This window comes from Tenrec ecaudatus, chromosome 10 (assembly GCF_050624435.1).
Source record: "Tenrec ecaudatus isolate mTenEca1 chromosome 10, mTenEca1.hap1, whole genome shotgun sequence".
In the NCBI taxonomy this organism is placed as follows: Eukaryota; Metazoa; Chordata; class Mammalia; order Afrosoricida; family Tenrecidae; genus Tenrec; species Tenrec ecaudatus.
This window is the reverse complement of record NC_134539.1, coordinates 119743328-119771242: the sequence shown is the minus strand read 5'-3', so window position 1 is coordinate 119771242 and position 27915 is coordinate 119743328. Positions and strand designations below refer to the sequence as shown.

Genomic DNA, 27915 nt, shown 5'->3' with positions numbered 1-27915 from the left:
CTGTCCCATGAGACAGAATTGACTTGAAGCAGGGAGTTTGAGTCACAAAAGACAAGGAAAAGATCTGAAGGTGGTAAAAGGAAGCCTCCTTTGACCACGCACAAAGGGTTCTTTTTGGGAAAAGTTAGCTCTTCTGCCACCTTGTGACACAGACTAAGAACAGCAAGCCTTTAGAATCCTTTCCTACCCCTGCACCTAGGTGGCAGCACTGTGATGTGGCAACTAGGAACCGATCTAAAGAAAACTACAAATTGAGAGGCAGGGGCAATATATTTGATATTACAGGGAAGCAGAAATGACAATAAGGAAATAGTAACCCCAAACCATGAAACCCAGGGAAGGCAATGGAGCCCCTTTATTCTGCCCTACCTATTTAAGAGACTCAACTACAGGCTGATGAAGATAAAGGACTGCAGCCTTCAGTGTGGATTACAACTCAATGTGAAGTAGACCAAAATCCTCACAACAGGACTAAAAGGTAACATCATGATAAATGGAGAAAAGGTTTGAAGTTATCAAGGTTTTCATCTTGATTGGATTCACAATCAATGCACATGGAAGCAGCATTCAGAGATCAAAAGATGCATTGCATTAGGTAAATCAGCTGAAAAAGAACTTTAGAGTATTGAAAATCAAGAATGTTCCTTAGAGGACAAAGGTGTGCCTGACTCAAGCCATGGCGTTTTCCATTGCCTCATATGCATGTGAAAGTTGGACGTTGAATAAGGAAGCTCAAAGAATGTTCGATGCATTTGAGTTTTAGCTGGAGAAGAATATTGACAGTACCATGGATTGCTAATAGGAAAGACTGATCTATCTTGAAAAAGAACTGCATGCCAGAGGGCTCCTTAGAGGCAAGGATGGCAAAATTTATCTTACAATCTTTGGACATATTGTCAGGAAAGACCAGTCCCTGGAGAAGGACATCATGCTTGATAAAGTACAAGGGATGGAAAAAGAAAAGGCTCTCAATGAGATGGACTGACACACTGGCTGCAACAATGAGCTCAGGCTTAGGAACAATTATGAGGATGGCACAGGACCAGGCAATGATTCATTCTGTTGTGCATGGGGTTGCTTTGGGTCAGAACCGACTTGATGATACCTACCAGCAACAAAGGGCAGATGAAGGAGCCCTGGTGGGATAGTGATTATGCATGAGGTGCTAATACAAGTCAGCAGTTCAAAATCATCAGCCAATCCTCAGGAGAAAGACAGGGTTTTCTCTTCCATAAAGAGTTACAGTACCAGAAACCCACAGGGGCAGTTTGACTCTGTCCTACAGGGTCTTTCTGAGTAGGAATCAACTTGATGGCATTGAGTAGCAGAGGAACCCTGGTGCCATAGGGGTCACATGTTGGGCTGCTAACTGCAAGGTTAGCAGTTCAAAACTACCAGTCACTCTGCAGAAGAAAGATGAGGCTTTCTATTCCCGTAAAGAGATACAGTCTCGGAAATGTGCAGGAGCAGTTCGACCCTGTTCTACAGGGTCACTATGAGTTGGAAATGACTCGATGATAGTGCATTTGGATTTTTGTTTTGCTTTGTTTTGGTATCAGAGAAAAAGGAGTGAGGTACAGTGGCTCTGGATTAAAGATTTAAGCACTCACGTCTCCATTAGTCAATGTCCCTACTCTCCGCTCCTTTTATAGAAAAAGAGAGAAGAATCTTGTAAAGGTTATCTACGTGTTTTCGACTTCACCTCATATGCCCTTCCCTTTCACCTTGCTCCTCCTGTTTCATCCACTCCTCTGAGACTGGGGTTGCCACAGTTGTCAAACACAGCAGCTACTCTGCCCCAGTACAACTTACCGTCAGGTGACCAACTGACCACCCCTAGTCTCCTGTGACATCCACTTAGCAGGTTTTCTAAGCTCAGATGTTCCCTCTTCAGAGACCATCCCTGACCACACTATTTCAAGTGGCCTCTACTTAGATGCAGGCCTTCATCTCATCATACTGGTGGTTCTTTATGGTAACTATCACAATCTTTCATTAACTTACGTATGTACTTGTATGCTTTATTTGACCTTCTGTGGCATCTCATGTTTCAGCTTTGCTTACTAACTGCTTCCTATTGTTCCATGAGGACAGACTTGGTCCTACTCACTGACAGAATAGTGTGTGGACCCGCATTGGTGGAATGAATTCATGAATGAAAGAAAGGTACTAGGGCTGAATGTATACTACTTCCTGACTGCCACGTTTCGAAACATATTGTCCTTCTATGACATCTCCTCCCTTTCTATTTCCAATAAAGATATCCCTTTATGTTCTATTTAGACATATGGTGTTTTGAATATGGTTTGACTGTGATCTCATGAACTCTGTCATGCAAAAGCTTTTGAACCAAGTTCCCAAGCATCCTTATCAGCCAGTATTTCAGTCTCCTGAGCCTTCTCACACACAGCCAACTCCATGCTGGCTCCAATAAAGCACATTTACAATGGATAGAAGATTACAAAGACTCTGGACTAAAACAAAGGACCCGAAGATGTCTTTCTATTGACTTCGTGATTCACTCAACTATACCATCACAAAATCTACCAAATGTTATACTATATGAATAATCTTCACTAAAAGAGAAAATTTTAGAAAAATCTTCAACAACAGTTTTCCTTCTGTGTAGGAAAACCTTCCTGAACTGCAGATAGTCACCACTCTTCCTTACTGCTCAGCTCAAAAGACATACATGTTCACTTTCTTATTCAGGAGAGTATGAAAATATACAAAATTAGGGTGAAGGGAGACGCCGGATAGGGCAAGATATGACAAAATAACAATTTATAAATTATCAAGGGCTCATGAGGGAGGAGGGAGCGGGTACGGAGGGGAAAAAAGAGGACTTGATGCAAAGGGCTTAAGTGGAGAGCAAATGCTTTGAAAATGATGAGGGCAAAGAATGTACAGATGTGCTTTATACAGTTGATGTATGTATATGTATGGATTATAATAAGTGTTGTATGAGTCCCTAATAAAATGTTTTTTAAAAAAAGAAAATATACAAAATTAGATTGATATCCTTGAGGGAGTGTGAGTTTATATGTACAACTGCAAATAAACTCTAGAGATCATTTGGTTGGAACTCTCAATTTACAGGGAAGAAAACTGAAATTCAGAGAGGTCAAGTAATTTCCCCAAGGTGATGCTCTAAAAGGACCTACACTAGAACCCAATTCTATGGCTACCTAGCTTAGTGCTCTCCAGTGTAGCCCACTCACTCATTAGGTCCTAGTCTCCTGCTATAGTCCAGAGGTCACAGTCTTTAATAGAAGCCCCCACATATCTCTATGCTGGTGCATAAATCTACATGCCTGTGTCAGTAAGCATGAACGTGAGTGGCTACGTGTCTTTTGGCAAGTATTTGTAAAGCATATCACTAGATGGCAATGCCCTTTCTGCTGGGGAAGCCTCTAGGTAATTACAGCTTGCTCTATTGGCACCAGGGCACCAGTGATGAAGTTAAGGTAAGAATGTCTCAGTCAATCATTAATCACCAGACTTGGTCCTCTCTCCAATCAGCTCTATTCCTGGGTCTTCAGGAAATGGGACAAAATAATCAGGTGGAAACAGACTCTCCCACAGTTAAACTTGGTTCTAGGGCAGTGAAAGCAGCTAGACTCTGGCCTATAAGGAGTTGTGACAGATTAGCTGCCTACTGTTTCTACCAGGTATATGTGCTCAAGCTAACATGGACACTATCTTGGTCTTCAGTCTAATCATTGCATCCTATGATGCCAACATGAAAGGTAAGTGCTTCTTTAGCCTGAAGGCCTTGAGAAATCCACAGCAAGGCTTAGAACATTCCTTCTAAGACAGTGCTTGAGCTCTCTTCTGCCAGATGGAGACACAGTGATACTCCGTAGGTGATGCTTTTCAGGTATCATCTATGCATGTATCGTCTTGGCTCTCAGCAGGACTTGCAATTTACTCAACCCTGAGCTGTTTCATGATGAGAGGCTTCAGAGGTGGTGATGTGTTCTGGGTTTGCTCTCTCACTGTCGGTGACGTACTGTTGCTTTCAGTGCGGTCATCACCTAAAATGCTCACATTCATCCCCCTCACAGAATGTCACCTTCAGCTTTTTAATATATCCAAATTATCTGGTGACATGCTCTTGGGTGGGGAAGTTGAGAGAAAAGTGGGGTTGGGGTAGGATGCTTTGTTGTTTATTTAAAACATTAGTTTTCAGAACGTTCTAAAATATTTTACCTCTAAAATTAGCTAATCTAAATAAATAAATAATAAAATTAGCTAACTAGAGTGAAAGTCAAATGGCATGATTCACAGCAATTATGAATTTAACAAATGATGAAAACTCACAACATTCTTGTGAGTCGTCTGCCAAGAAGCATAAAGAACTATGACCCACGGTCCAGTGGAAGCCTATGGAGCTATCTTGGTTATCTCACACTTAATAAACCTATATACTCATAACAAAGATAAGTTTCTTTTAATGCTAAAAGGCAGACAGATCATGAAGGAGAAAAGAAGTAGTGCCGAGGGAAACGAGTCTCTTAATTCTATTTCACCTTTCTTTTTCCTAAAGGTATCAAGTTGACACTCAGTTTTCTTGGAACTAGGCTAACTCCTACTGTGTGTATTTAGCTGTGTTTTTAAAAGTCTTTTTTTTAAAACTTATCTTATAATTTTATAAGGATTCAATTATTTTGGATCTCCTGCTCTTGTGCCCAGTAATTCCTGATTATTTTGTTTTCTACAGAACTCCAAGATAGCAGCTGCCAAGTGGAACTGCTGCCTGGGATCTTCCCAAAGGATGTAAGAAACATCAGGGATATGCTAATACAAGGTAGGGAATGGCCCTTCCTGGAAAATTACTTTGCCATTCCAAAGAATTACACCTTTAAAAGATGCTTTGTCTCCAAGATTCTAGCCCAGACTGTAATTACCTTATTTTAAAAAGGAGGTATCCCGCACCTTCGCCACAGGAAGCTTCTGAGAAACAAGCTTTAAAATTGCCCAAGTAAGACAATCTAAATCAAACAGACGGGGATGAAGAAAGAGAAGGAGCTTGCCCTTTACCCTCTCTGCATTAAACAAGGCCGTCTATGAGCATTTCTCTCTGCTGAAGTCACAGCAGTCACCCATTCTCAGGGAAGGTCAAGGTCAGAAGGAGGAAAGTACATTTGGTCCCAAAACACTTGCTGAGGAAGAAGTGAACTGCAAGAGGAGAAGATGCAAGGGTGGAGCCTACCAGGGGTTACAAGCAGAATTAGTTTAGCTAGACATTGTTCAGATGAAGAACCAGCTCCATTTTTCTGTTTGACTTTTCTCTTTCCAGAAACCCAGGCAGAGGTCCATAGGGCCTCAATCATCAAAAACCAGACTCTGGCTACCCTGAAATGTTCTGAGGGCAAAATGAAAGTCACCTTAGTGTATTCAGAGAAAAAGTCAAAGGTCAAGTATTCTCTGCTGAACCTGAGAACCTTTGCTGCTCCCCACAGAAATGGTTCTACCTCCCCACGCTGTCACCTAGCCCCTGCATCCAAGTCTCAGACGGGATCCCTTCTGACAGGCAAAGGTGAGACTGGAAAAGAAGGAGGCTGCAGGCTTTGACTTTTAGTTTACATCCTTGAAGGTTTAGTAGTAAATAAAAGCCACCAGAAAAGGGATTGTCTCACCCTTGGGCAAATCTTGCTCTCTTTGACGTGCTGTGATTTTTCTACTATCGACACTTCTTTTGACAAGGGTTACTTGGTTTGTATTTGTTACTTGAATTAAAAAATATCTATGCATTTTAATTTGTTTTGAATATACATGCAAAAACTCAAACAGCACAAACTTATGGGGAAAGTCTACCTCCTACTCCTTTCTCAATGTTCCAATTCTCACTCCCAAAGGCAACCACGATTACAATATATTGTAGTTCCTTCCAGAGATGCATGTATGGATGTATATATTTCAAAAACATAAATATAGCATACGCACTGTTTGGTATCCTGTTTTTTCCTGCTTAACAATATCTTACAGATGGCTCCACATCAGATAGTATTAAATTTGACTGTTCTTTTTAACAGTTGTATAGTATTCCATCAGATTGTACTATAATTTATTTTTATATTATTTTTGACACATCTACACATTCCAAGATATCCATTCATGTACAATTCTGTGGTTCAATCCCATCGGGCGGGGTTATATAATCATCAATGCTACCAGCTCCCCATTTCATCCCTCCCCCATACTATAATTTATTTTACTAGTACCCTATTGTTAGATATTTTGATTGTGTGATAGATATTTGATTTTACGAAGATAAACAATGCTACAAGCAATGGGGTCTTATACATTCTCTCTGTACTTGACTTTTTCAGGAATGGTCTCATGCAATGTTTGCCCTTTCTTGACTGACTAATTTCGTTCAGTGTCACGCTCTCCAGGCGCATCCATGTGGGAGATGTTTCCCAGGCTCGTCACTATTCTTTAATGTTGCACAGCCTTCCACTGTGTATATGTGCCACAGTATTATCCATTCCCTGACTGGTGGCCATTGAGGTTGTTTCCATGTGACTGCTATTGTGCATAGTACGGCCATAAGCATGAGTGTGCATGTATCTGTGTCGAAGTTCTTATTTCTTCAGGATATATACCAAGTAAAGAGATTGCTGGGTCGTATAATATTTCTATTCCCAACTTTTTAGGAAGCACCATACTTCTTTCCACACTGGCTACGCTGTTTTACAGTCCCACCAGGACCCAAGGCTCTCCATACCTTCATTGGCACTTGTTGTTTTCTGTTTTTTTTCCCTCTTTGTTCCTTTCAAAGTTTGCTATTAATGATATCTCATGTTGATTTGCATCTCCCCAATGGCTCATGATTATCAGCATTTCTTCATATATGTTTGTTGGTTGCCTGAATGCCTTTGGTGAAGTGTCTGTTCATGTTCTCTGTCCATTTTAAATTTTGATTATTTGTCTTCTTGTTGAGGTATTGAAATTGCCTGTAGATTTCCAAGTCATCTGTGAACCTAAATCTGTGGATTCTCTTTTTACCCTTTTAGTTATATATTTTGATACACATAAGTATCTAATTTTTTGGTCCCAGTCATGTACCTTGTCTTGTGCCATTTGTGTGGGGTTGTTTCATAATGTTTGAAAGCGTATCTATGCCATGTATTAGGGCCCCCAGTTTGTTCATATTTTTTGTTGTTGTCGATTATGATGATCTTTAATATTTCTAGGTTTCACAGGTAGGTCTTTGGTCCATGTTAAGTTCATTTTTGTATATAGTGTGAGATATGAGTCCTGTCTGATTCTTCTGTAAATGGATAACCAGTTTTCCCTACCATTTGTTAAGAGACTATCTCTTCTCCATTTAATGTATTTCAGCCCCCCTTTCAAATATCATCTGTCTCAAAGTGAGTTCTCAATCCCATTCTATTGATCTAAGTATCTTTCATTGTACCAGTACCAGACTGTTTTCCACCTATTCTCTTTGTCAGGTGGCTTGTGATCAATAAATTGATATTGGCAGTTCTCCTTCCCATAAGGCAATACCCTAGATGCTATGCTACTGCTGCAGGGCTAGAAACGTGACATGATAGGCCCACACCACACGGCAGAGAAGTCAACCACTACAAGCTGCTCTCCAGCACTCTTCAGAGCGGTCTGAAAATCTTACTTGCTATCGCTCTGCTTCACCATTTTGACCTTTGGGCTTGGACGGGTGACCGGGGCCACAAGAGGAACGGAACAGGGCACTGGACCGAGCTTGAACCTGCTTAAATATTCTTAGCTGAAGAAAAAAAAGTGCTAAAATACAGCACTAAGAAATGTGGGGCAAGGAAAATTAGAGGTGAATGTGGAGAAGACAGATGCCAAAGACCAACTTGACCCAGTTCAGCATTTTTCCTTGAATTAGCCCAGAGCCAGGAGAAGGAAGAAGATAATCCCTTTATCCTTCAACTCCATGACATGGTAGTTAGTTCCAAGATCCAGAATTTGAGCCATGGAAAAAAGTTAAATTACTGTCTAGGGGTTAGTTTGGAGACCTAATAATCACATTCACCATACTTTTCTGTGGAATAATGGTAAATTCTAAACTACAGGTTCCCAAACTTATTTGGCCTGTTGCCCCCTTTTCAGGAAAAAACAAAAAACCTCAATGCCCCACTGGCATTAAGTGCTTTTGTACTATAGCCAATAGTCCAGGATAAAGTAGAGGTATCTGCTTTTGCTGCCCCTCCGGATTGTTTCAGTGCCCCACACCCGTGCTGCCCTGGGAGGCAGTAACTCCCATTTAGAGAAGCACTGCTCTAACAATCCGCTCATGAACGGACCTTTGAAACATAACCCCATTTATAAGCTTAAAACTGCTCATTCTAAGTTTAGAGCTACAAAGAGCAGCAAGGATATAACAGACCCCAACAATGGTTGAAATAAGAATTAGGTAAATGGTCACACTTATAAGGTGATAGAAGAAATGCCCTTCGAAGTTACCACACTGTGGATGTGATAACTCTGTATAGGAAGATGTTACAGAAACACTCAGAAGACGATTGCCAAACCATTGCCATGGAGTCAATTTTGACTCACAGAGACCCCACAGAGTTTCCGAGGTTGTAAGTCTTTATGGGACAAAAAGCCTCATCTTTCTCCCACAGAGCAGTTGATGAGTGTGAACTGCTGATCTTTTGGTAAATAACCCCAAACAACTATACTATCAGGGCTCCTTACAATCAGAAGACTATTCAGTTCATCAAAATATTCTCAAGAGTTAGATAGGTATTTGAAATGGTAAGGATCTGACAAGTTACTTAGTTTCTATAGTGCTTGGTTTCTATAGTGATGAATGAGGGATTTGACTGGATAGTCTTATTTGTAAAGTGCAAAGTTAGATCCTGAAGCATAAACCCAATGTCAGTATGTGTGAGGACTCACAAATGGCCCTTCATCCTGCTGTTCTTATTACGGAATAACTCCAAGGAGGTTTCGATTTCACCATACTGTATTTAGCATCCTTTGGGGCTATAAATAATCATCTCCTAAATTATCCATTTCAGAAATTTGGATTTTAAAATAGTTCCTTAAAGTGCAGCACTCTTGTTCATACAACCCTTAGCTGAAGAAAGTGCTAAAATTCCATCATCACTGGGAGTGAGGTGTTTACATTTTCCAATGTGCTCCACCTACATGCTCAGTGTTCTAGCAGATGAGACCTAAGAGAGATGAGCTGCCAACACCAATACGGATGGACATTCACTGTGAAGTTTGCAGAACTTAACATGCATGGACAGATAATGCCTAGTATCTGGAAACAGTGGCTGCTCGGAGGGGGGGTAATCCATATTGAAATACCATTATCTCCATGGTTAGAGGGCATAGTTCTTAGAGGAGTATCTAAGGAGTATTCCTTCTTATCAGTCAGTTTACCTTCTTATCGGTCAGTTTACCAAGTGTCTTCACACCTGTTTTCTCATTTTATTCTTTTCTGATCTTCACAACACCCTGTGGAATAGGTTACTAAGTATTATTTTACCATGACCATTCTGCAGATGATGTTGTTAGGTGCCCTCAGTTCTGACCTATCGGGACCCTATCTTCACAGGTGGTCTTCTGTTTGAGGCCACTGTTGCAGCCCGTGTCAATCCATTTTGCTGAGGGTCTTTCTTTTTCACTGCCCCTCTACTTTACCAAGCATGATGTTCTCCAGGGTCTGGGTTCTCCTGACAATATATCCAAAGTATGTGAGATGAATTCTTGCCATCCTTGCCTTTAAGGAGAATTCTGGCTGTATTTTCTTTCTTTTTTAAAAACTGGCTGCATTTTTTTCAATGACAGATTTCTAACTCAGAAAAGTTATGACTAGTCCAAAGTAAAATTTATCTCCATCTCATCTGGCTCATAAACATATAGGTTATCACTGAAGAGAACTGATTTGCACTATGCTGAAAATACTGAACCCACTTTCCTTGATTTTCCTTCGGGACCTGTTGACACTATCCTTTTGCCAACCCTGTCTTGATTAAAATGAAGCGAGGGTCTACTCCTTTCACGGTAATTTCACGTACCTTGCTCAATACTGAGGCCACTGGCATGAGTAAAAAGAACTATCGTTTTCACATGAACTTAGTCATCAAGAATAGCTTAGAAAAGTCCAAGGAGAACTCACAGACTTTAATACGCAATGATATAAGGCTAATAAAACTGAAATATAAATCACTGTCTGAATTAACCTAAGTCAACTCTGGATGCAGTTGAAGTTAGTTCTAAGCTACAGCCAGAATCTTTCCGCTGATCATTTCTACTGCTGGTTTGAATAGGCATCAACTCTCATTTCTGCAATAGCCGCATTAAAAGCTTACCCTGATTCGACCCTTGCCCCCTACATATTATCCCTGATTGTCAGCGTTATCTGCTAAAAATGTAAGAATGGATCCTTCCATTCTTCTGCTCTAATCATTGCGACGGCTCCCCATTTCATTCAGAATAAAAAGCCTTACTGCCCTGCAAGGCCCTATATGATATGAGCCTATTTCCTCGTGGTCTAGAGCAGCGGATCTCAACCTGTGGGTCGCAACCCCTTTGAGGGTTGAATGACCCTTTCACAGGAGTCGCCCGATTCACAAAAGTAGCAAAATTACAGTTATGAAGCAGCAGCGAAAATAAACTTATGTTTGGGGGGGGGGGTCACCACAACATGAGGAACTGTATTAAAGGGTCGCAGCATGAGGAAGGTTGGGAACCTCTGGTCTAGAGCCTCACCTTTGCTGACTTTGCTCCTGCCTCTCCAAGCTCCTTGTTAAAACACTCACATGCTAGACACATTCTGCGTTAGGTCTTTACTTTAGTGGTCCCCGCCTCCCCAAATTAGCTACTTGCCATTATCCTTCAGTATTTGCTTGGCTCAGCCCCTCAGCTCAAGGCTTAGCTCAATCTCACCTTCTCAACAAGACAAACCCTTGCCCGGCCCTAGGCTTCTCCCTTACCTGGCTATACGTTTCATTTCTTTTGATAACACAAATCCTTTTCCAACACATTATTAGATGTATTTATCATGTTTATTGCTGTGCACTTCCCTGCCCACCCCATCATCCCTTCACGTCAGCAATGGGATTCCCTTGCCAGAATGTATCCAACTGATAAAACCCAAGCCCATGTAGCAGAGTATCTGAGACACAGACATTCATTTAAAAGTATTTGCTGAATGAATGAAAGTGACAAGTTTACAAATTGGGTGACCTTCCTTCTTCCAGATGCCCCTATGTCCCCAATCCTCTGTCAGTGTAGTCACTGTAGAGTCCACAGTGGCCTTAGAATTGCCAGCAGTCATATGGAAAGCCCTGGTGTTTGACATTCCTCTTTGGACTTTGGAGCTACCCTCTTTAAAGAAGGAAACCTTCACTAGTGTTACGCCCTCCATCCCTGTTATTATTATGGCCTTAAGAATGATAGGCAATCAAGATATGTTCTGATCCGACTCTAAACTTTATCTCTGATTAATACTCCTGTCCTCATTTATTCTTGGCATTACTTTGTGCACACACCCTAAACTTATGGACAGGTCCATGGGGCCACAGTTAGAAATGTAGTATCAGCTGGGCAGCACCAGGGCTTGTGTCACGTAAAATCAAAGGCAGGACCATGCTTTCTCAGTGTCCTTTTATTGCTGCTTTCTTGTTTCATAGCTATTTTACCAGGGATCTCCTTATGTAAGGTCCACTCGACAATGGAGACTTCATCAGAGACTTTTCCCCCCACTACCATTTCCACAACTCCTGGGAACAAAGGAGGACCGAGAACTACAAGTATTGATGAAACTTCTAGGCCTTCAAAACAACAAGGTAAAGAATAGGTAGGGCGAGATAAAAATTGAATGAAAAAGAAACGCTTTAGCTCCAATATTAGTTTGGGCTCCTAGTCTTTTCCTGGAGGTTGAGAAGTGACACAGAGTTTCACATGCAAAGCATTCTGTTTCTTATGTGAAAATCGCCTTCTCTACAAAGATGGCCCCCAAAATTTTTGTAGGTTGATACCATCAATGTTCCTTTATCTCCATGAAAGTGAGCTCACCTGTAGCCAGATTTGGGGACAAGATAAATCTTCTTCATATAGGCAATTTCAGCCACGGTATGTATACATAGATGACACTTCAACACTACACAATCATACATGATGATGGTAACCGAGAGCATGGTTTCATTTGTACTGTTTTTAGATGTAGCTCACTGTCACTGAGTCAATGATGGCTCACAGCGACCCCCTGTGGGTTTCTGAGATTGTAACTGTTTAGTAAGGAGTAGAAGAAAGGCCCAGTCTTTCTCCTGCCCGGTGGTTTTGAACTGCTGACCGTGTGTGGATCACAGCCCAATGCGTAACTACTACACTGCCAGGGTTCCATAGTAACTCCCCACAAAAAACAAATCTATTGCTGCTGTGTTGGTTCCACCTCCTAGTACCCCTGTTGCACAGAGGAGAACTACCCATTTGAATGTCCAAGTAATCTCGACAGAAGCAGATGGCACACCTTTCTCCTGCAAAGTGGCTAGTGGGTTCAAACTCCCAACCTTTTGGTTACAGCCAAGTATTTTAACCACTGTGCCCCCAGGGTTCAAAATCCCTATGTAAGATTACAATTTGGATTGCATCTCAATTTCTAGAAGGGAGGGAGTGGGTAAATTATGAGTCTAAAAATAAGATGCATATTAGCTATCTGCCCCCAGATTTGCCTATGTCCCCAAAGCAATGCTAGTTCATCTTCATTCCTCCTTGATGTCCCAGTTAAACCAAGAGGATGGAATTTGAGAAAGATGGTCTTCTTTTGTTGCTGCTGCTGCTGTTGTTTTAAAAATAATTTTATTGGGGGCTCATACAAACAACTTTCATCACTATCCATACATCCATCCACTGTGTCAAGCACATTTATACATTTGTTGCCAGCACCATTCTCAAAACATTTGCTGGAAAGATGGTTTTCTAATCTCATACAAAGTGTCAGAGGAGAGGAGTAAGAAGCCTGAGAGGGCTACTGGTGAAAGGTGAATTTAGAACTCTTTGTGTACCTAGCTTCTTTTTCCCCTGGGTATAAAACCTAGCCTTACTTGATTATGAAAAGTCGGAAATGCCAGAGAAGGTGATTCACTGGGAAGAGGCTGCAAAGAAGGTTCAAGAGGAAGCCATGTTACCTAACTTCTGACTTGGAGACTGAATTGGAAATTCTTCTGCCTAATGGGGTGAGGTGGGGCCCTACTAGTTTTATGCCAAGATAACCCAATCTCTTCTCTCTTTCAAATGTCCTTTTCTCCCTCTTCCATTCCTCTCACCCCTTTTAGAAATGGATGAAAGTCTAGAGAAGAGGTGGAAATGGAGCATTGTGGTCAAGGTTCTGATTGCGGTCACCCTGCTGTTGAGTGGACTCTCCACTATAGTGTTTGTCATTTTTGAAGTCCCGTGCCCTGTAAGTGTGCTGATGCACTAGGTGCTTGGCCTTGGCCACACAGACTTTCTTCTATTGCAGAGACAGTTTGGCATAATGGGGAAGCAGACATTAGTCTTTGGGTAACCCATCATGTATACTCACTAGCTGAGTGACTCTGGGCAAACTGCTTGACTTCTCAAGCCTCAGTTGTCTCATCTGTAAGATGGGGCTCATGGTATGTGCCTCTTAGGAGTGGTTATGAAAGCTAATTGAAATTCTGTGGGAAAGGTAATCCCTAAATGCTAGGTCCTTTCCTCTCCTGTGCAGATATTCACTAGGGAAGAGAGATCCTTTAGGACCTCATATATTTTTACAAGGAAATAATTTCTTTAAATGGCCTGGCGTAATATTTGGAAGATAACCAAATGCATATCTGGTGCCTGATGCTAATACCAGTCATCTTCTCACTTCAGAGTCAATGTCTCCGAGTCAGAGAGCTAGTCCAATGTCAGCGGTTATGGGCACGGAGAGGTAAAGAAGCCAGCTTGGAAGACTTGCAACCCGGGCAAGGTGAAACCCAGCCTGACTCTCAGCCTGAGAAGGTACCTGTCCTGTGCCTAGTTTACCACAGTTTCTTTGATAAAATGGGGTTAGTATGTAAGTAATGGGGAAATAGGAGGTTGCTTTAGTTACGGAGCAAATGTGAATAATTTTTTAATGACCCGGGCGATAGGTAGCTATGATTGTTTTCCTAACATCAGCCTGGCATATGAAAATAGGGTCTGACTGAAAAGACATTATTCTGAATCTCAGATATACTGAATCAGAGTGTCTGAAGTAGAACGAGGAATCTTATTTTTAAGATTTTTAGCAAGTTTTCTAAATAGTGGGTAGATTTACTGGTAAACTAATAAAGCCTAAAATTCAGGGCCCATGGGCTTAATCCAAGATCTTGTATCCAATTTTGTGCTTTCAAAATTTGTACAAGTTTCCTTAAAAGTTCCTTTAAAGAAAATGGAAGAAAGAACTAGGAAGCAAAAGACATTTATAGAGGTATTAAATATAGGCATGTATATATATATATATTATATAACAATAGGGATAGGGATAAGATCTATGTAAATATATTTATATATTAAGTAGCAAGGTAACAGATGGACATTTGCCTTCTACTCAAGTCCTCCCTCAAGGCAAAAACACTTTGTTCTAATAACCTGGCATTCTGTGATGCTCACCTTCCCAATATGACCGCTGAAGTCAAAATGGGTGCATAAACAAATGTGGTAAAGAAAGCTGATGATGCCTGGCTATTAGAAGACATAGCGTCTGGGCTCTTGAAGGCTTAAAGTTAAACAAGCCATCTAGCAGGGAAGCAACAAAGCCCACATGGAAGAAGCATGCAAGCCTGTGTGATAATGTGGTGTCAGTGAGATCAGTTATCAGGAATCAGAGAACAAACAATCATATTGATGTGAACGAGGGGTGGGGACAGAGTGGAGACCCAAGGACCATCTGTAGACAATTGGACATCTCCTCATAGAAGGGTCACAAGGAAGGGGCAAGCAAACCAGAGTGCAGTATAGCACCGACGAAACACCAAACATTCCTCTACTTCTTTAATGCTACCTCCCCCCACCCACCCCCAGTATCATGACCCCAGTTCTCCCTTACAAATCCTGCTAGACCAGAGCATGTACACTGGCACAGATAAGACCTCTGGACACATGGAATCCAAGACAGATAACCCCCTCAGGAACAGTAATGGGAGTAGTGCTACCATGAGGGTGGAGGGAAGTCAGGGGGAGAAGGGAGAGAAAGGGGGAACCAGTTGCAATGATCAGTGTATAACCTCCCCCCAGGGGAATGAACAACAGAAACGTGGTTGAAAGGAAACAGCAGATGGTGTAAGATATGAAAATAATAACTTATAATTTATCAAGGGGTCACGAGGGTGGGAATGTCGGGGAGGGAGGGGAAAAGGAGAAACTGATACCAAGGGCTCAAGTAGAACAAAAATGTCTTGAAGATGATGACAACATATGCACAAATGTCCTTGATACAATTGGTATATGGATTGTTATAAGAGCTGTAAGAGACCCCAATAAAATAAATTTTTTAAAAAGTTCCTTTCAGCTGTATGAGCTTCAGGACCATAATATTACGTACGCATCCACCCTTGTCCCCAGGTAACTTATGTACAACAAAGTTTCGGAACCACTGCAGTTTGAAGACCTACAAAACAACTTCCTTCTTCTCTGTCCTTGGATTTTCCTGACAGGATTATAAATTAATGGAGTTCATGTGTGTCAGAAACAGGCACTTTGCCATTAGCTCAACACAACCACTTTAAAGCCAGTTTCCTTACTGGGATTCAGCCTTTGATCTCAAAAGTGATAGGTACCTTCTCTGATTCTAGGAGCCCTGGTGGTGCAGTGGGTAATGCAGTGGGCTGCTATCCCAAAGGTCAGCCGTTTGAAATCACCAGCCATTGCTGTGATTTGATGAGGACGAGACTTTCCTCTCCTGCCTGTCCAGAGTTGGTCTGGGGAACCCACAGGGGCAGTTCTCCGCTGTCTCACAGGGCTGCTCCAAGTCAGACTTGACACTAAGGCAATGAGTTTGGTTTGCTGTGACTTCTCTTATTCTCAAAACAGCTATAACACGAATTAAGGCAAACAGACGAGGTATCCAGTAATTCTAAAACAGGGTGTCCACTTTTTGGAAATACAGTAATAAGAGTGGCGCTCTCCATGAAGCAGTTTTACTCTGCACCTGGGGCTGCCTTCAGGCGGAACTGACTCCATGGCAACCAGCCACAGGCGGCAGCCCAGGATGGATGTCACAGCGCCTGAGCTGAAGCAGTGCGGAAACGTAACCATGGGTCTCAAGGTTACCTAGTCCAGCACAGCTGTCTCCTTGAAAACATGCTGCTGCTCTTCAGACCTCTGTTTTCTGCTCAGACAAGAAGCAAGCAAGGCACTCTCTCCATCTGGACAGGGCTTCAAAATACTTCTTATTACAGAGCTGCGGACACCCGCTACCAGTTTCTTTGTCATCTTTGGTATCAATTAATATTTCCCACAATCTTAATTATCCAAATGAGGTACCCAAGTAAATTAGAATGGTTTTGTTATATGATGCATCTTTGGTTTACTCCAATCAGCATGATCATTTTTAGCTTGAATAGGTCTGAGAGAGATGAAAAAGTCTATTACAGAACTATATTTTCTCAAGTAAAAGAACTGAAGAAAAGAATGAATCAAGCCTCAAAAGATAATACTGAATGATTCTATGAGCAAAATAGTGAATGATGCAGGAAGTATCAAAGGAAGATTAAATGAATGCACATCATCACTGTACCAAAAAGAACGGGCCAAAAGTAAACTATCTCAGCAGGTATCATATGATCAAGCTACATTAATCACATTGGTTAAAAAAAATTAAGGCTCCAAAAATTTACAGAATATCAACTGAGATGTTGGTGGTAGAAACAGAATAAGAATCCAGCTCATTACCGTACAATATTAGTTGATTCATTCATTTGTTTTACAAAGATGTTCTATGTGTCTTCTGTGTATCTATCTTCATGAAGTTTACAGTGTAGTTGGGAAGAAAGAGAGTAGGCCAAAATTCCTAACTCTATTCATAACAGGTAAGCATTTAGAAAGTACAGACAAAATCAGATAAGGGATGGTGAGGATAGAATAGGATTAATTAATACAACTCTTCTTGACATGATTGAACTACTGACTTGTATGATATGTAAATTATATGCCCATAAAACTGTTAAAAATAAAAGACAAAAAAGGGAGATTAAAAAAAAGAAATATTTCATTAGCATAAACTCAAATCTTGGTCCCTTTTCAAAACGTAGCAAAATTGTTTGGGCCTGACTGAAGAAATTAAGTAGAATCACTGGGTCTGGGATCCAGTCTAGCTGCCTTACCAGGGCCTTGTCCGTTCAAGGCTATAGGCCATACAGAGGATTGAGTGGCACATGGCTAGTGGGGTATATATAGGTTCTAACCAATTACAGGTTCTCCTAGATATGTGCACCTTGCTCAACTTTCTCAGTATAAACGCAATCATAGAGTCACGGTATAGCAAATAGGCAACATAATGTGTACTTAGAATTATATGGGATTTTATACTCAGCCTTTTCTTTACTTATGAAGAAATATTCATTTGTATCCTTCCTTATCTTCCATATTCCTTTCCATCTCTAGGCTGGACAAGATGCTCCTCACTCACCAAGTCCAAAGAAAGGTGTAGAGATCATTGTTATCCACCAGACTTACTTCTGAAAGCTGTGTTCTCCCTCACATGTTGAGGGACACCACCACGGTGTTTTCTTCCTGTTACTACTCAACATGGGCAGGTTCTCTCACCAGTTTTACAATGGAATCTTCCACAAGGACATCACCATCAAATACTGATGCCAGAATTCCTGAAGTCAGTCTGCAGATTATGACCTACCAAAACACACCCACTCCTACTTATCAAGATTGCTAGGTTCCAAAGACCCAGTCATGCAAAAATTGGCTTAAAGGACAATAGAGGATAGCCACATTGGATCACAAAATGAAGGACGACTACATTACATTACTGCCAAATCACACCATTTCATAACTGTTGAATTCTATTGCTAGAAGGTTGTGATGGGTCGGCAGTGACTCCATGAGTGAGTTTGATCAATATGTTTATATCTATCAAAGCACCAAGCTTTATTTTTACATCAAAGTTGCTATTGGTTACCAGGGGATACAAACAATGAGATCATACTGTCCTGTTGTAATATTTGAATTCATCTTTTTAAAAAATACTTTTATTGGGGGCTCTTACGTCATTATTTTTGGCTCTTACATCTTTTATCACAAACCATACATTCATCCAGTGTGTCAGGCACATTTGTGCATATGCCGCCATCATCGTTTTCAAAGCATTCTCTTCCCACTTGAGTCCCTGACATCAGCTCATTTCTTTCCCATCCATCCCCCGCCTGCCCGCCCTCATGAACCCTTGATAAGTTATAGACTATTATTTCCATCTTACATCGTCCTCTGTCACCCCTCACCCACTTTTCCGTTATTCATCCCTTTGGGAGGGGGTTCTAGAATGATCCTTGTGATCAATTTCCCCTTTCTCCTCCAACCCTGAATTCCTTTTCAAAGCATGTATTATTTTTATTATGATTCATATGAAAGTTTACAGAGCACATTCGTTTTCTACTCAACAACTCTGCTACATTCAACATTGATTGCAATCCCCACAATGTAACATCACTCTACCATGTCTTGTCTTTACCATTTCCATGTGTCCTTTTCTCTTTCTTTCTTTCCTTCTTTTTTATAATCATTTTATTAGGGCTCATATAACTCTTATCACAATCCATACAGCTATCTTGTCAAGCATATTTGTACACTTGTTGCCTTATCATTTTCAAAACATTTTTTTTCTACTTGAGACCTTGGTATCAGTTTCTCACTTCTCCCCCTCCCTCCCACCCTCCTGAACCCTTGATAATTTATAAATCATTATTATTTGTTCATGGTTTACACTGACCAATGTCCCCCTGGGAAGGGGTTCTATGTAGATCATTGTGATCGGTTCCCCCCATCTCCCCACCTTCCCATTCCCTTCCTGGTTGTCCTTTTTCCTTATCCCTTCCTGTCTTTTGAGCTTTATCCCTGGGCAAATGCTGCCCTTTTGATCTTATATGGTTGGTTGAACCTCTATATTTTTTCCCAGTATTTCTTTTTCTCTTCATTAGTCTCTTCCTCCACTTTATTCTAACACTTCTTTTTCTACTTTTCTTTTCCCCTATTCAATGAATTGAGCTTAACAGCTATTCAATACTTGAATTATTTCCCTTGAGCTGCATTTCTTGGCAGCTTGGGTCTATGTCTCCACTAAAATTCTAGGTCCAAAGAGCCTTTTCTTCTACCTAACCTTATATGACCAAGCCTACATTTAGTACAAACTAGTAAGAGTGCCTTGCTTGGACCGTGATTTAGAAACTTACACAGGACTTTTATGAATTTGAGCCACCCAGTGGATGAAGTTGCTAGCTGCAATCTCTGGGTGGGGGTGGGGGGGTGGAGCGGGGAACAAACCAAAAAACCAACCTAACTTCCAATTTGTGATGGAGTTGGTGGCTCTTACTCATAGTAAACCCATGTATGTAGATTGCTAGGCCTTTCCTCCCAGGTGCCCTGTGGGTTCAAACATCCAGCTAACTAGTAAGCAACCCAGCACACATGAAATATTTGGACCACCCAGGTCTTCAAGTAAGGAAAGCAGTGGCAATATATAAATATATGTGAAATAAATATATCATAACGAATATGAAGTTTATACCACCTGCCCCAACAAGAAAGTCATTAACAGGTAAATTTTGTTCTATTTTAAGTTATATTTCTTAAAACTTAGGATGGAAAAGGATATATTTAGGAGTATGGTACCATGGTCTCTACAGAATAAGGTGATGTCCAGAAAAAACTCTAAGATTTCCTTCAGACCACTCGTGGTCCCTAATGTACTAGTAAACAATGCAGGGTATGGGGGTAAAGGCCTTCCTGCTTCCTAGAAGACTGAATAACTCAACAGAAAGGGTTCTACATTTGCAGATGTATAAACTATACATATTGTCTGAGAGTAGTTTATTTTTTATATAATGAATATTCCTGGGCATATCTATATCCCGAATACAAAGGCGTACCCCCCAAAAACCTGACTTTTCCCCACAAAAACTATGTATTAAAATGTGTTGTCATGGTGACAAAACCAGTCCTCCGTCTGCCACAAATCAGGCCTTTCTTTGTTGCACTCAGACACAATCCTTCAGAACCTCTAATTAGAAAGCTTGATTAACAGTCTGACCTGGTGGAAGGAACTCTAAATGTACTATCTCCCTCATACCAAAAAAACATATGAGCATCAACTTGATCTTTTATTTCACTTGAGCTTTTGGGGGGGTGAAGTGATGATAGCGTCTTCTACTGGCTCGAGTGATGTTTGCTTTGGGAGTCATAAGAATAGCTCCATGTTTCATCACCAGTAATGTCCTTGGGGGGAAAAGCCAGGGTTGCTTAAGAGTTGTTCTTTCAAAGCACTGCATGTTTCCACTTGACATTCTTTCCCGGTCAGTCAGAATCTGAGGCACAAATTTCACAGTGACCCTTCTGATTCCCAAATCTTCCATTTAAGTTTGCTGAACCAAGCTCCAAGTTAGTCCCGAAACTTCCCCATCCCTTCAAAGGTCTGGTGTTGGTCTTTGAGCACAAGTGCACAAATTTTTGACATTTTCGTCCATTCGGTAAGCTGAAGGACATCCAGAACGTGGTTTGTCATCAAAAGACATTTCACCTTTTTCGAAACGAGAAAACCACTCACACACTTGAGGTTTTTCCCATAGTGCTGTCCTTGAAAGTTCTGTTCAACATCACAACAGTTTCTACAGCATGTTTTCCCGAGCAGGAAACAAAATTCCACAGCTGCATGCTGTTCTCTTAAACCGGCCATCACAAAAAAAAAAAAAAAAAAAAAAAAATGAGGTTGAGCAAAACTGCTTTTGTGAAAAAAAAATTCACTGTGACCAGAGAGAAACTTCTCAGGCTACACCACTGGACGCACTAACTTAAGAGTGAGTTGCTCAATGCTCGCCTAGTGGGAAATATGCTTTTTTCCTGATTTTTCTGGGAGGGTATCCCCTCGTATATGTCGAAAGACAGAATTCATAGGTCATGATACATACATTTCCAGTATTGTGAGGCTGCATTGACTCTGCAGAGGGGTGTACCAACATATAATCCCAGTAGCAGTAAAGCGAGTTCCCTCATTCTACATGTTTCCTTCCTTGAAAATACCCAAATTGAAGGATTTTTTCCCTAATCTGATGGCGATTAATTATTTCATTATTGTTATATATGTCTTCCTGCTTAATAGTGAATCTCTTCCTGCTTAATAGTGCGGTTGAGGACCTTCACATATATTTATTTGCCTTCAAGTTTTCTCTTGCTTGCTCATGTTGCTGTGTGTGTGCTGTGTGTCACTGAGGTGATTCGAACTCATAGCGACCCTACTGACATAGTGGAAATGCCCCACCAGGTTTCCTAGTCTGCTCTCTTTCTGGTAGCCGACGGTCAGGTCTTTTCTCCTGTAGTGGTTGAAACGGCTGACCATTCGGTTAGCAGGCAATCACTTAACCATAGTGCCACCAGGGGTCGGTCTTTGCTTATCTAGAGCCTCGACCTTTTTCCTCTTGGGTTATTAGTCTTTTTTTTAAAAATGAAGCTATAGAACTCTGTAATATATGCCAGAATACTGTCCTTAGTGATGCATGTTATGATCCAAAGTACATTTCTAATACATTTTTAAACATGCAAATTTATATATAAATAAATAGCAGGCTCTGAAGTTCTGTGTGTCCTATTTGGCTCCAAGAATTTGTTGTTTCTATTTTGCCTTCTATGGCTGCATTTAAAAGGTACGAATGCTTAGGACTAAAAGTTCAGCAAAGCCAGCCATGTCTTTTAAAAGGACACCAAGGTCTCCCATCTTCAAGGACACAGCTTTGCTGACACATACATAACAAAAAGGTGGCAGGGTTGTCAGCACAGTCTAACCTTAATTCTTTGTGGGAGAAAGAGGAAAAAGAGATTTCAAGAAACCACTAGTATCTGCCATTGTCTTTTTCTACAATTAAAGCAGCTAAAAAATGCACAGACCAATTTCAGAATGATTTCTTTAGATATTATTTTCCTAGGCATTTTTAACCACTCTGTAGTGTGGAGCTGACTTGCAATTCATGTAATATCTAAATTCTCAGGTCTATCTTCCACTAAAAAGTACTGAGCTCTTCAGGGTATGCCATAAAGTAGTAACTTTGCCAAACATATATTTATTTGACTAAGCATAGTCAACTAGGAGCCCTGGTAGGGTAGTGGGCTACAAATTCAGATGCTAATTACAAGGTCACTGGTTCAAACCTGCCAGGTGCGGTACAGAAAAAGATGAGGCTGTCTATTCCTGTAAACATTTAGTCTCAGATCCAAAGGGACAGATTTACTTTGTCCCATGAATCAGAATCAGCTCAATGGTGTGAAACTGATTTTGAGTTTTTGAAGCATAGTAAAGAAGAATGTTGGGGAAACAGGCCACAACACTGTATAGTTAGGGAAGTTTGTCTTAGTATCTCTGGCCTCCTCTTCTCTGTGCAGTGCTATATGTCCCCTCCCTCAGCCCCTCTAATCCTTTCCTCCTACCTAGAAAACAAAAAAATCTGATTTCCTATTTCTGCTTTAAAGCAGAAGTTCCCAAAATTGACCTATGGCCCCTTTTCAGTAAAAAAGTTACTCAGTGACCCACTTGGGGATTAAAAGCATTTGTACTGTAGCCCATAGTCCAGGATAAAGTATAGGTATCTCCTTTTGCAGCACACCCCCCCCGGGTTGTTCCAGTGCCCCCAAGTAGGCATAGGCAGTATCACCTGCTTTTGGAAATACTGCAAAGGAAACCTATTACTTCAATAAGCTTTTAAGTAATTTATTTCTAATTATAGATTATTTTTTTAAAAGCTAACATTTGACGTACTCATCTAGCAATAAAAGGCTTTATCCTCTGCTTACGTTAGGAAAATAAGTAGATTCAGGAAGCAATAGAAGATCCCATATCCAAACTGGCCTGCCTTTAGTCAGCTCAGGATTCTTCACACCAGGCCAGTGTGATTTTCAAAATAACCTGGGTACTCTTTTACTAACAAACTATTCTGAGAGGTCTGAGGAGCCGGCCCCAATCTCAACTATGTGGACACCTGCCTCTCCTCCAAGAAGAATTTATTTCAAAGGACTGAATCTGCAGCTCCGAGAGAGGGACATGTCTGATCAAAGCACAAGGGAGCAAATGAAGTGTGAGGAAAAGAGAGTGGAGCACATCCTGGCCCATCATATTCCCGCTCACAGCAGCCAACTCACAGAGAAGAACACATGGTCGGCCCCACTATGAGACATGACATCCCTCACTGACCCATAACCCTACAGGGGACAACACTGGAGACACAGTGTGGGAATTCCACCCGATCTGATCACACCCACACTGAGGCAAAACACTAAGGGTGTGCAACAGAAGAGCAAGGGAACAGAGCAACGAAGTCCCCAGGGAATACCAAAATAGACTTTGGGGCCAAGGCTTGGTGCCTCAACAGACTCGCCTGGAAAACACTCCTAAAGGCCAACAAATTGTCCTTGAACTAGCTACAAGCTTTTCTTTCTTGTTGTGCTTTGTTTTGTTTTTGCCATTGGTTTGTTGTTGTTTTGTCTTATTTTGTTGCTTGGCTTTGCTCTGTCTTGTTTTTGTGCATGTTATTATCTCTGCAGGTCTGTCTAAATAAGATAGGCTGGGTGAACAATCTGGAGGAGAAAACAACGGGACAGACAATTCCAGTGGGACATGGGAGAGGGGAAGGAAGTTGGGGGGAAAGGTAGTGATATTCACAAACCCAGAGACAAGGGAACAGCAAGTGATCCAAATCGGTAGTGAAGAGGATGTATGTAGGAGGCCTGGTAGGGGGTGATGAAGGGTAATATAATCAAGAGGAATTACTGAAACTCCAATGAAGACTGAGCATGATAGTGGGACAAGAGGAAGGTCAAAGGTCATAGAGGAAAGAGCTAGGAGGCAAAGGGCATTTATATAGGTCTAAAAAAAGGCATGTACATATGTAAATATATTTATATATGAGGATAGGGAAGTAAATCTATATGCATATATTTATAGGTTTAGTATTAAGGTAGCAGGTGGACATTGGGTCTCCACTCAAGTACTCCCTCAATGCAAGAATACTTTGTTCTATTAAACTGCCATTCTATGATGCTCACCTTCCCAATGCGGTAGTTGAAGACAAAGCAGGTACATAAGCAAATGTGGTGAAGAAAGCTGATGGTGTCTGGCTGTCAAAAAAGAGAGTGTCTGGGGTCTTAAAGGTTTGAAGTAAACAAGCGGCCATCTAGCTCAGAAGCAACAAAGTCCACATGGAAGAAGTACACCAGCCTGCGTGATCACTAGGTGTAGAAGGGATCAGTTATCAGGCCTCAAAGAACAAAAAATCCTATCATTGTGTGTTCACCTCCCTGATAAGATCACCAAAGACAAATGGGTGCATAAGCAAATGTGGTGAAGAAAGCTGATGGTGCCTGGCTATCAAAAGATATAGCGTCCAGGGTCTTAAAGGCTTGAAGGTAAACAAGCGGCCATCTAACACAGAAGCAACAAAGCCCACATGGGAGAAGCATTACAGCCTGTGAGATCATGAGGTATTGAAGGGATCAGGTATCAGGCATCATCAGAACAAAAAATTATATCATTGTGAATGAAGGGGGTAGTGCGGAGTGGATACCCAAAGCCCATTTGTAGGCCACTGGACATCTCCTTACAGAAGGGTCTTGGGGAGGAGACGAGTCAGTTAGGGTTCGATGTAGCAACAATGAAACACACAACTTTCCTCTAGTTTCTAAATGCTTCCTCCCCACCCACTACCATGACCCCAATTCTACCTTACTAATATGGCTAGACCTAAAGGCTTGAAGGTGAACAAGCGGCCATCTAGCTCAGAAGCAACAAAGCCCACATGGAAGAAGCACACCAGCCTGTGCGATCACGAGGTGCCAAAGGGACCAGGTATAAGGCATCATGCAACAACAACAACAACAACAACAACAACAAAATATATATATATATATACCATAGTGAATGAAGGGGTAAGTGCAGCAAAGTGGAGACCCAAAGCCCATTTGTCGGCCACTGGAGATCCCCTCACAGAGGGGTTTAGGAGAGGAGATGGGTCAGTCAGGGTGCGATGTAGTACCGAGGAAGAACACAGCTTTCCCCCAGATCCTAGATGCTTCCTCCCCCCAACTACCATGATTCGAATTCTACTTTGCAGGACTGGAGAGGGCAGAGGTTGTACACTGGAGCATATGGGAGCTGGAGGAACAGGGAATCCAGGGTAGATGATATCTTCAGGACCAAGGGTGTGAGAGGCGATACTGGGAGAGTAGAGGGTGAGTGGGTTGGAAAGGGGGAACCGATTACAAGGATCCACATGTAACCTCCTCCCTGGGAGATGGACGGCAGAGAAGGTGGGTAAGGGAGACTCCGGATAGGGCAAGATATGACAATACAACAATCTATAAATTATCAGAGGGAGCGGGGAGCGGGGAGGGAGGGGAAAAAAAAGAGGACCTGATGCAAAGGGCTTAAGTGGAGAGCAAATGCTTTGAAAATGATTAGGGCAAAGAATGTATGGATGTGCTTTATACAATTGATGCATGTATATGTATGAATTGTGATAAGAGTTGTATGAGCCCCTAATAAAATGTAAAAAGAAAAAATGTAAATATTAAAAAAACCAAATATGGCTAGACCAGATGATGTTCACTGGTACAGATAGGAACTGGAAACACAGGGAATCCAGGGTGCATGATTCCTTCAGGACCAGTGGTGTGAGTGGCAATACCAGGAGGGTAGAGGAAGGCTGGGTTGGAAAGGGGGAACCGATTACAAGGATCTACATATAACCTCCTCCCTGGGGGACAGACAACAGAAAAGTGGGTGAAGGGAGACATCGGACAGTGCAAGATATGGCAAAATAATAATTTATAAATTATCAAGGGTTCATGAGGGAGGAGGGAGAGGGAGGGGGGGGGAAATGAGGACCTGATACCAGGGGCTTAAGTGGAGAGCAAATGTTTTGAGAATGATGAGGGCAATGAATGTACATATGTGCTTTACACAGTTGATGTATGTGTGGATTGTGACAAGAGCTGTATAAGCCCCTAATAAAATCATTTAAAAAAAACAACTATTCAGGAACTTCTCATCAGGAGAAATTCTAAAATCCTTCACAAGACTACCAAGGTCCTGAATAACCTAGTCTGCTCCTTGCCTCACTCTTCCCTTTACTGTAGAATTGTTCAACAGCACTGGATTAGCTCTCTTGTTTTTTTTTACCTCTAGGACTTTGCTGTTCCCTGCCTCTCCTTTATCCTACTTTCCTACCACTTGCCTACTTCTCTTTCAGATTTCAGTGGAGCCCTCCCTGGCCTTCCAAATTCCTTTAGGTTCCCTTAATTTTCTTCATGGTATTCATCTCTTTATAACTATGCATACCTGTTCTAGTTAAGCCCGCCTCTTATGAAGTAAGCGATATTGAGGGCAGCAATCAGCTGTTTTACTTACGCCCCATCCCCAGGTCTAGGGAGTGGCAGGCACTGGTAGGGACTTTGTAAACAAGTGGTCTTGGTGACAGTCAGATTGAACTAGTCCTTTCCCCTGAGTCTCTTTACCTCAAGGGTCCCGAATGATACACATTTTCAATCCATCGTCTGTATGCACTTCCTTTCTGTGCTGCGGGCTGCTGATTGCTCTGCCTGGTTTCCAGCTCATTTAACCCCGAAACAAACAGCTACAATTATTATTTATTTAAACAGCTGCAAGTAGTATGTTTTGCAGAAGAGCAAATCAAGGCTCAGAGATTTGTCCAAGGTCATAGAGCTAATAAGGGACAAAACTGATTCCAATATAGATCCCCAAATTAAACTCACTGCAATTTACAGTTGATTTAGTTGATTCTGACTTATAGTGTCCCTGTAGGACAGGGAGCCCTGTTGTTGTAGAAAGTGGTTCTGCATGGGACTGTGATCTGACTAGTAGGCAGTTTGAAAACACCAGCAGCTGTGCGGGGGGAAAGACGGCTTTCTACTCCTGTGAACAGGGACCGCCTGGGAAATCGACAGGGTTCGCTATAAGTCAGCACTGACTGGGTGGCAGTGAGTTTGGTTTTGGTTTATAGAATAGGGTAGCCGTGCTCCTGTGGGTTTCCAGAGCTGTCATTTTTTAGGGGAGTCGAAAGCCTCATCTTTCCCTCAGAGCACCTGGTGTTCCAAATTGCTAATTCTGCGGTTAGCAGCCCAATGCTGACCTCAAAATCCTTGTGCTCTTAACCAGCTGAATCCCTAGCTTTCATTGATGATGTTTCTCTTGAGTGATTGATTTTTCTTACCTATTTCCAGGAGCTCTTTGTAGCAAGAGGATTGGTCCTTTGTGGTACAAGTTGCAAATCTTTTTCCATTTTTGTTTTTATAATGCATGCTTTTCTTTTTTGTGCTTTTTTTATGCTCTTCGAATTCATTTTCAGCTTCCATCAAGTGTTTTGTAAAGAGCCCTGCGGGTGCAGTGGTTGTGAGTTGAGCTGCAAAGGGCCAGGCCTGCAGTTCAAAAACAGCAACCACTCTGAGGAGCAAGGGCAGGACTTGCTATGCCCGTATACAGTGACAGCCTCAAACACTCATGGGGCAGTTCTGTCCTGTCCTCGAGGGTCACTATTAATTGGCATCAGCTCGATGGCAGTGAGTTTGGTTTTTGAGATATGTATTTTGCAGGACCCCTGGTGGCACTGTCGGGTAACCATTGGCTTTCTAACTGAAAGGATGGCGGTTCAAACTAACCAGCCACTCCAGGGGACAAAGTTAAGGCTATTGCTC

At 41.7% G+C, this 27915-nt stretch overlaps 2 protein-coding genes across 6 annotated transcripts in view; one reads left to right on the top strand and one right to left on the bottom strand.

Annotated features, from left to right (window-relative positions):
• Positions 1-27915, bottom strand: part of ACACA (acetyl-CoA carboxylase alpha) — a 318090-nt gene that overhangs the window by 270099 nt on the left and 20076 nt on the right. The gene's annotated exons all lie outside the window — the stretch shown is intronic.
• C10H17orf78 (chromosome 10 C17orf78 homolog) lies at positions 3692-17682 on the top strand. Its single transcript, XM_075559270.1, has 7 exons — positions 3692-3749; positions 4724-4810; positions 5303-5542; positions 11649-11787; positions 13306-13417; positions 13852-13980; positions 17605-17682. The coding sequence occupies exons 1-7, from the start codon at positions 3692-3694 to the stop codon at positions 17680-17682; spliced, it is 843 nt and encodes a 280-aa protein (XP_075415385.1).

Bases quoted from the DNA above. Each gene is read 5' to 3' on its own strand.
- C10H17orf78 (XM_075559270.1), top strand. From the start codon at position 3,692: ATGGACACTATCTTGGTCTTCAGTCTAATCATTGCATCCTATGATGCC. The intron at 3,750-4,723 runs GTAAGTGCTTCT...TGTTTTCTACAG, and splicing joins CTATGATGCCAACATGAAAG to AACTCCAAGATAGCAGCTGC. The intron at 13,981-17,604 runs GTACCTGTCCTG...TTCCATCTCTAG, and splicing joins CTGACTCTCAGCCTGAGAAG to GCTGGACAAGATGCTCCTCA.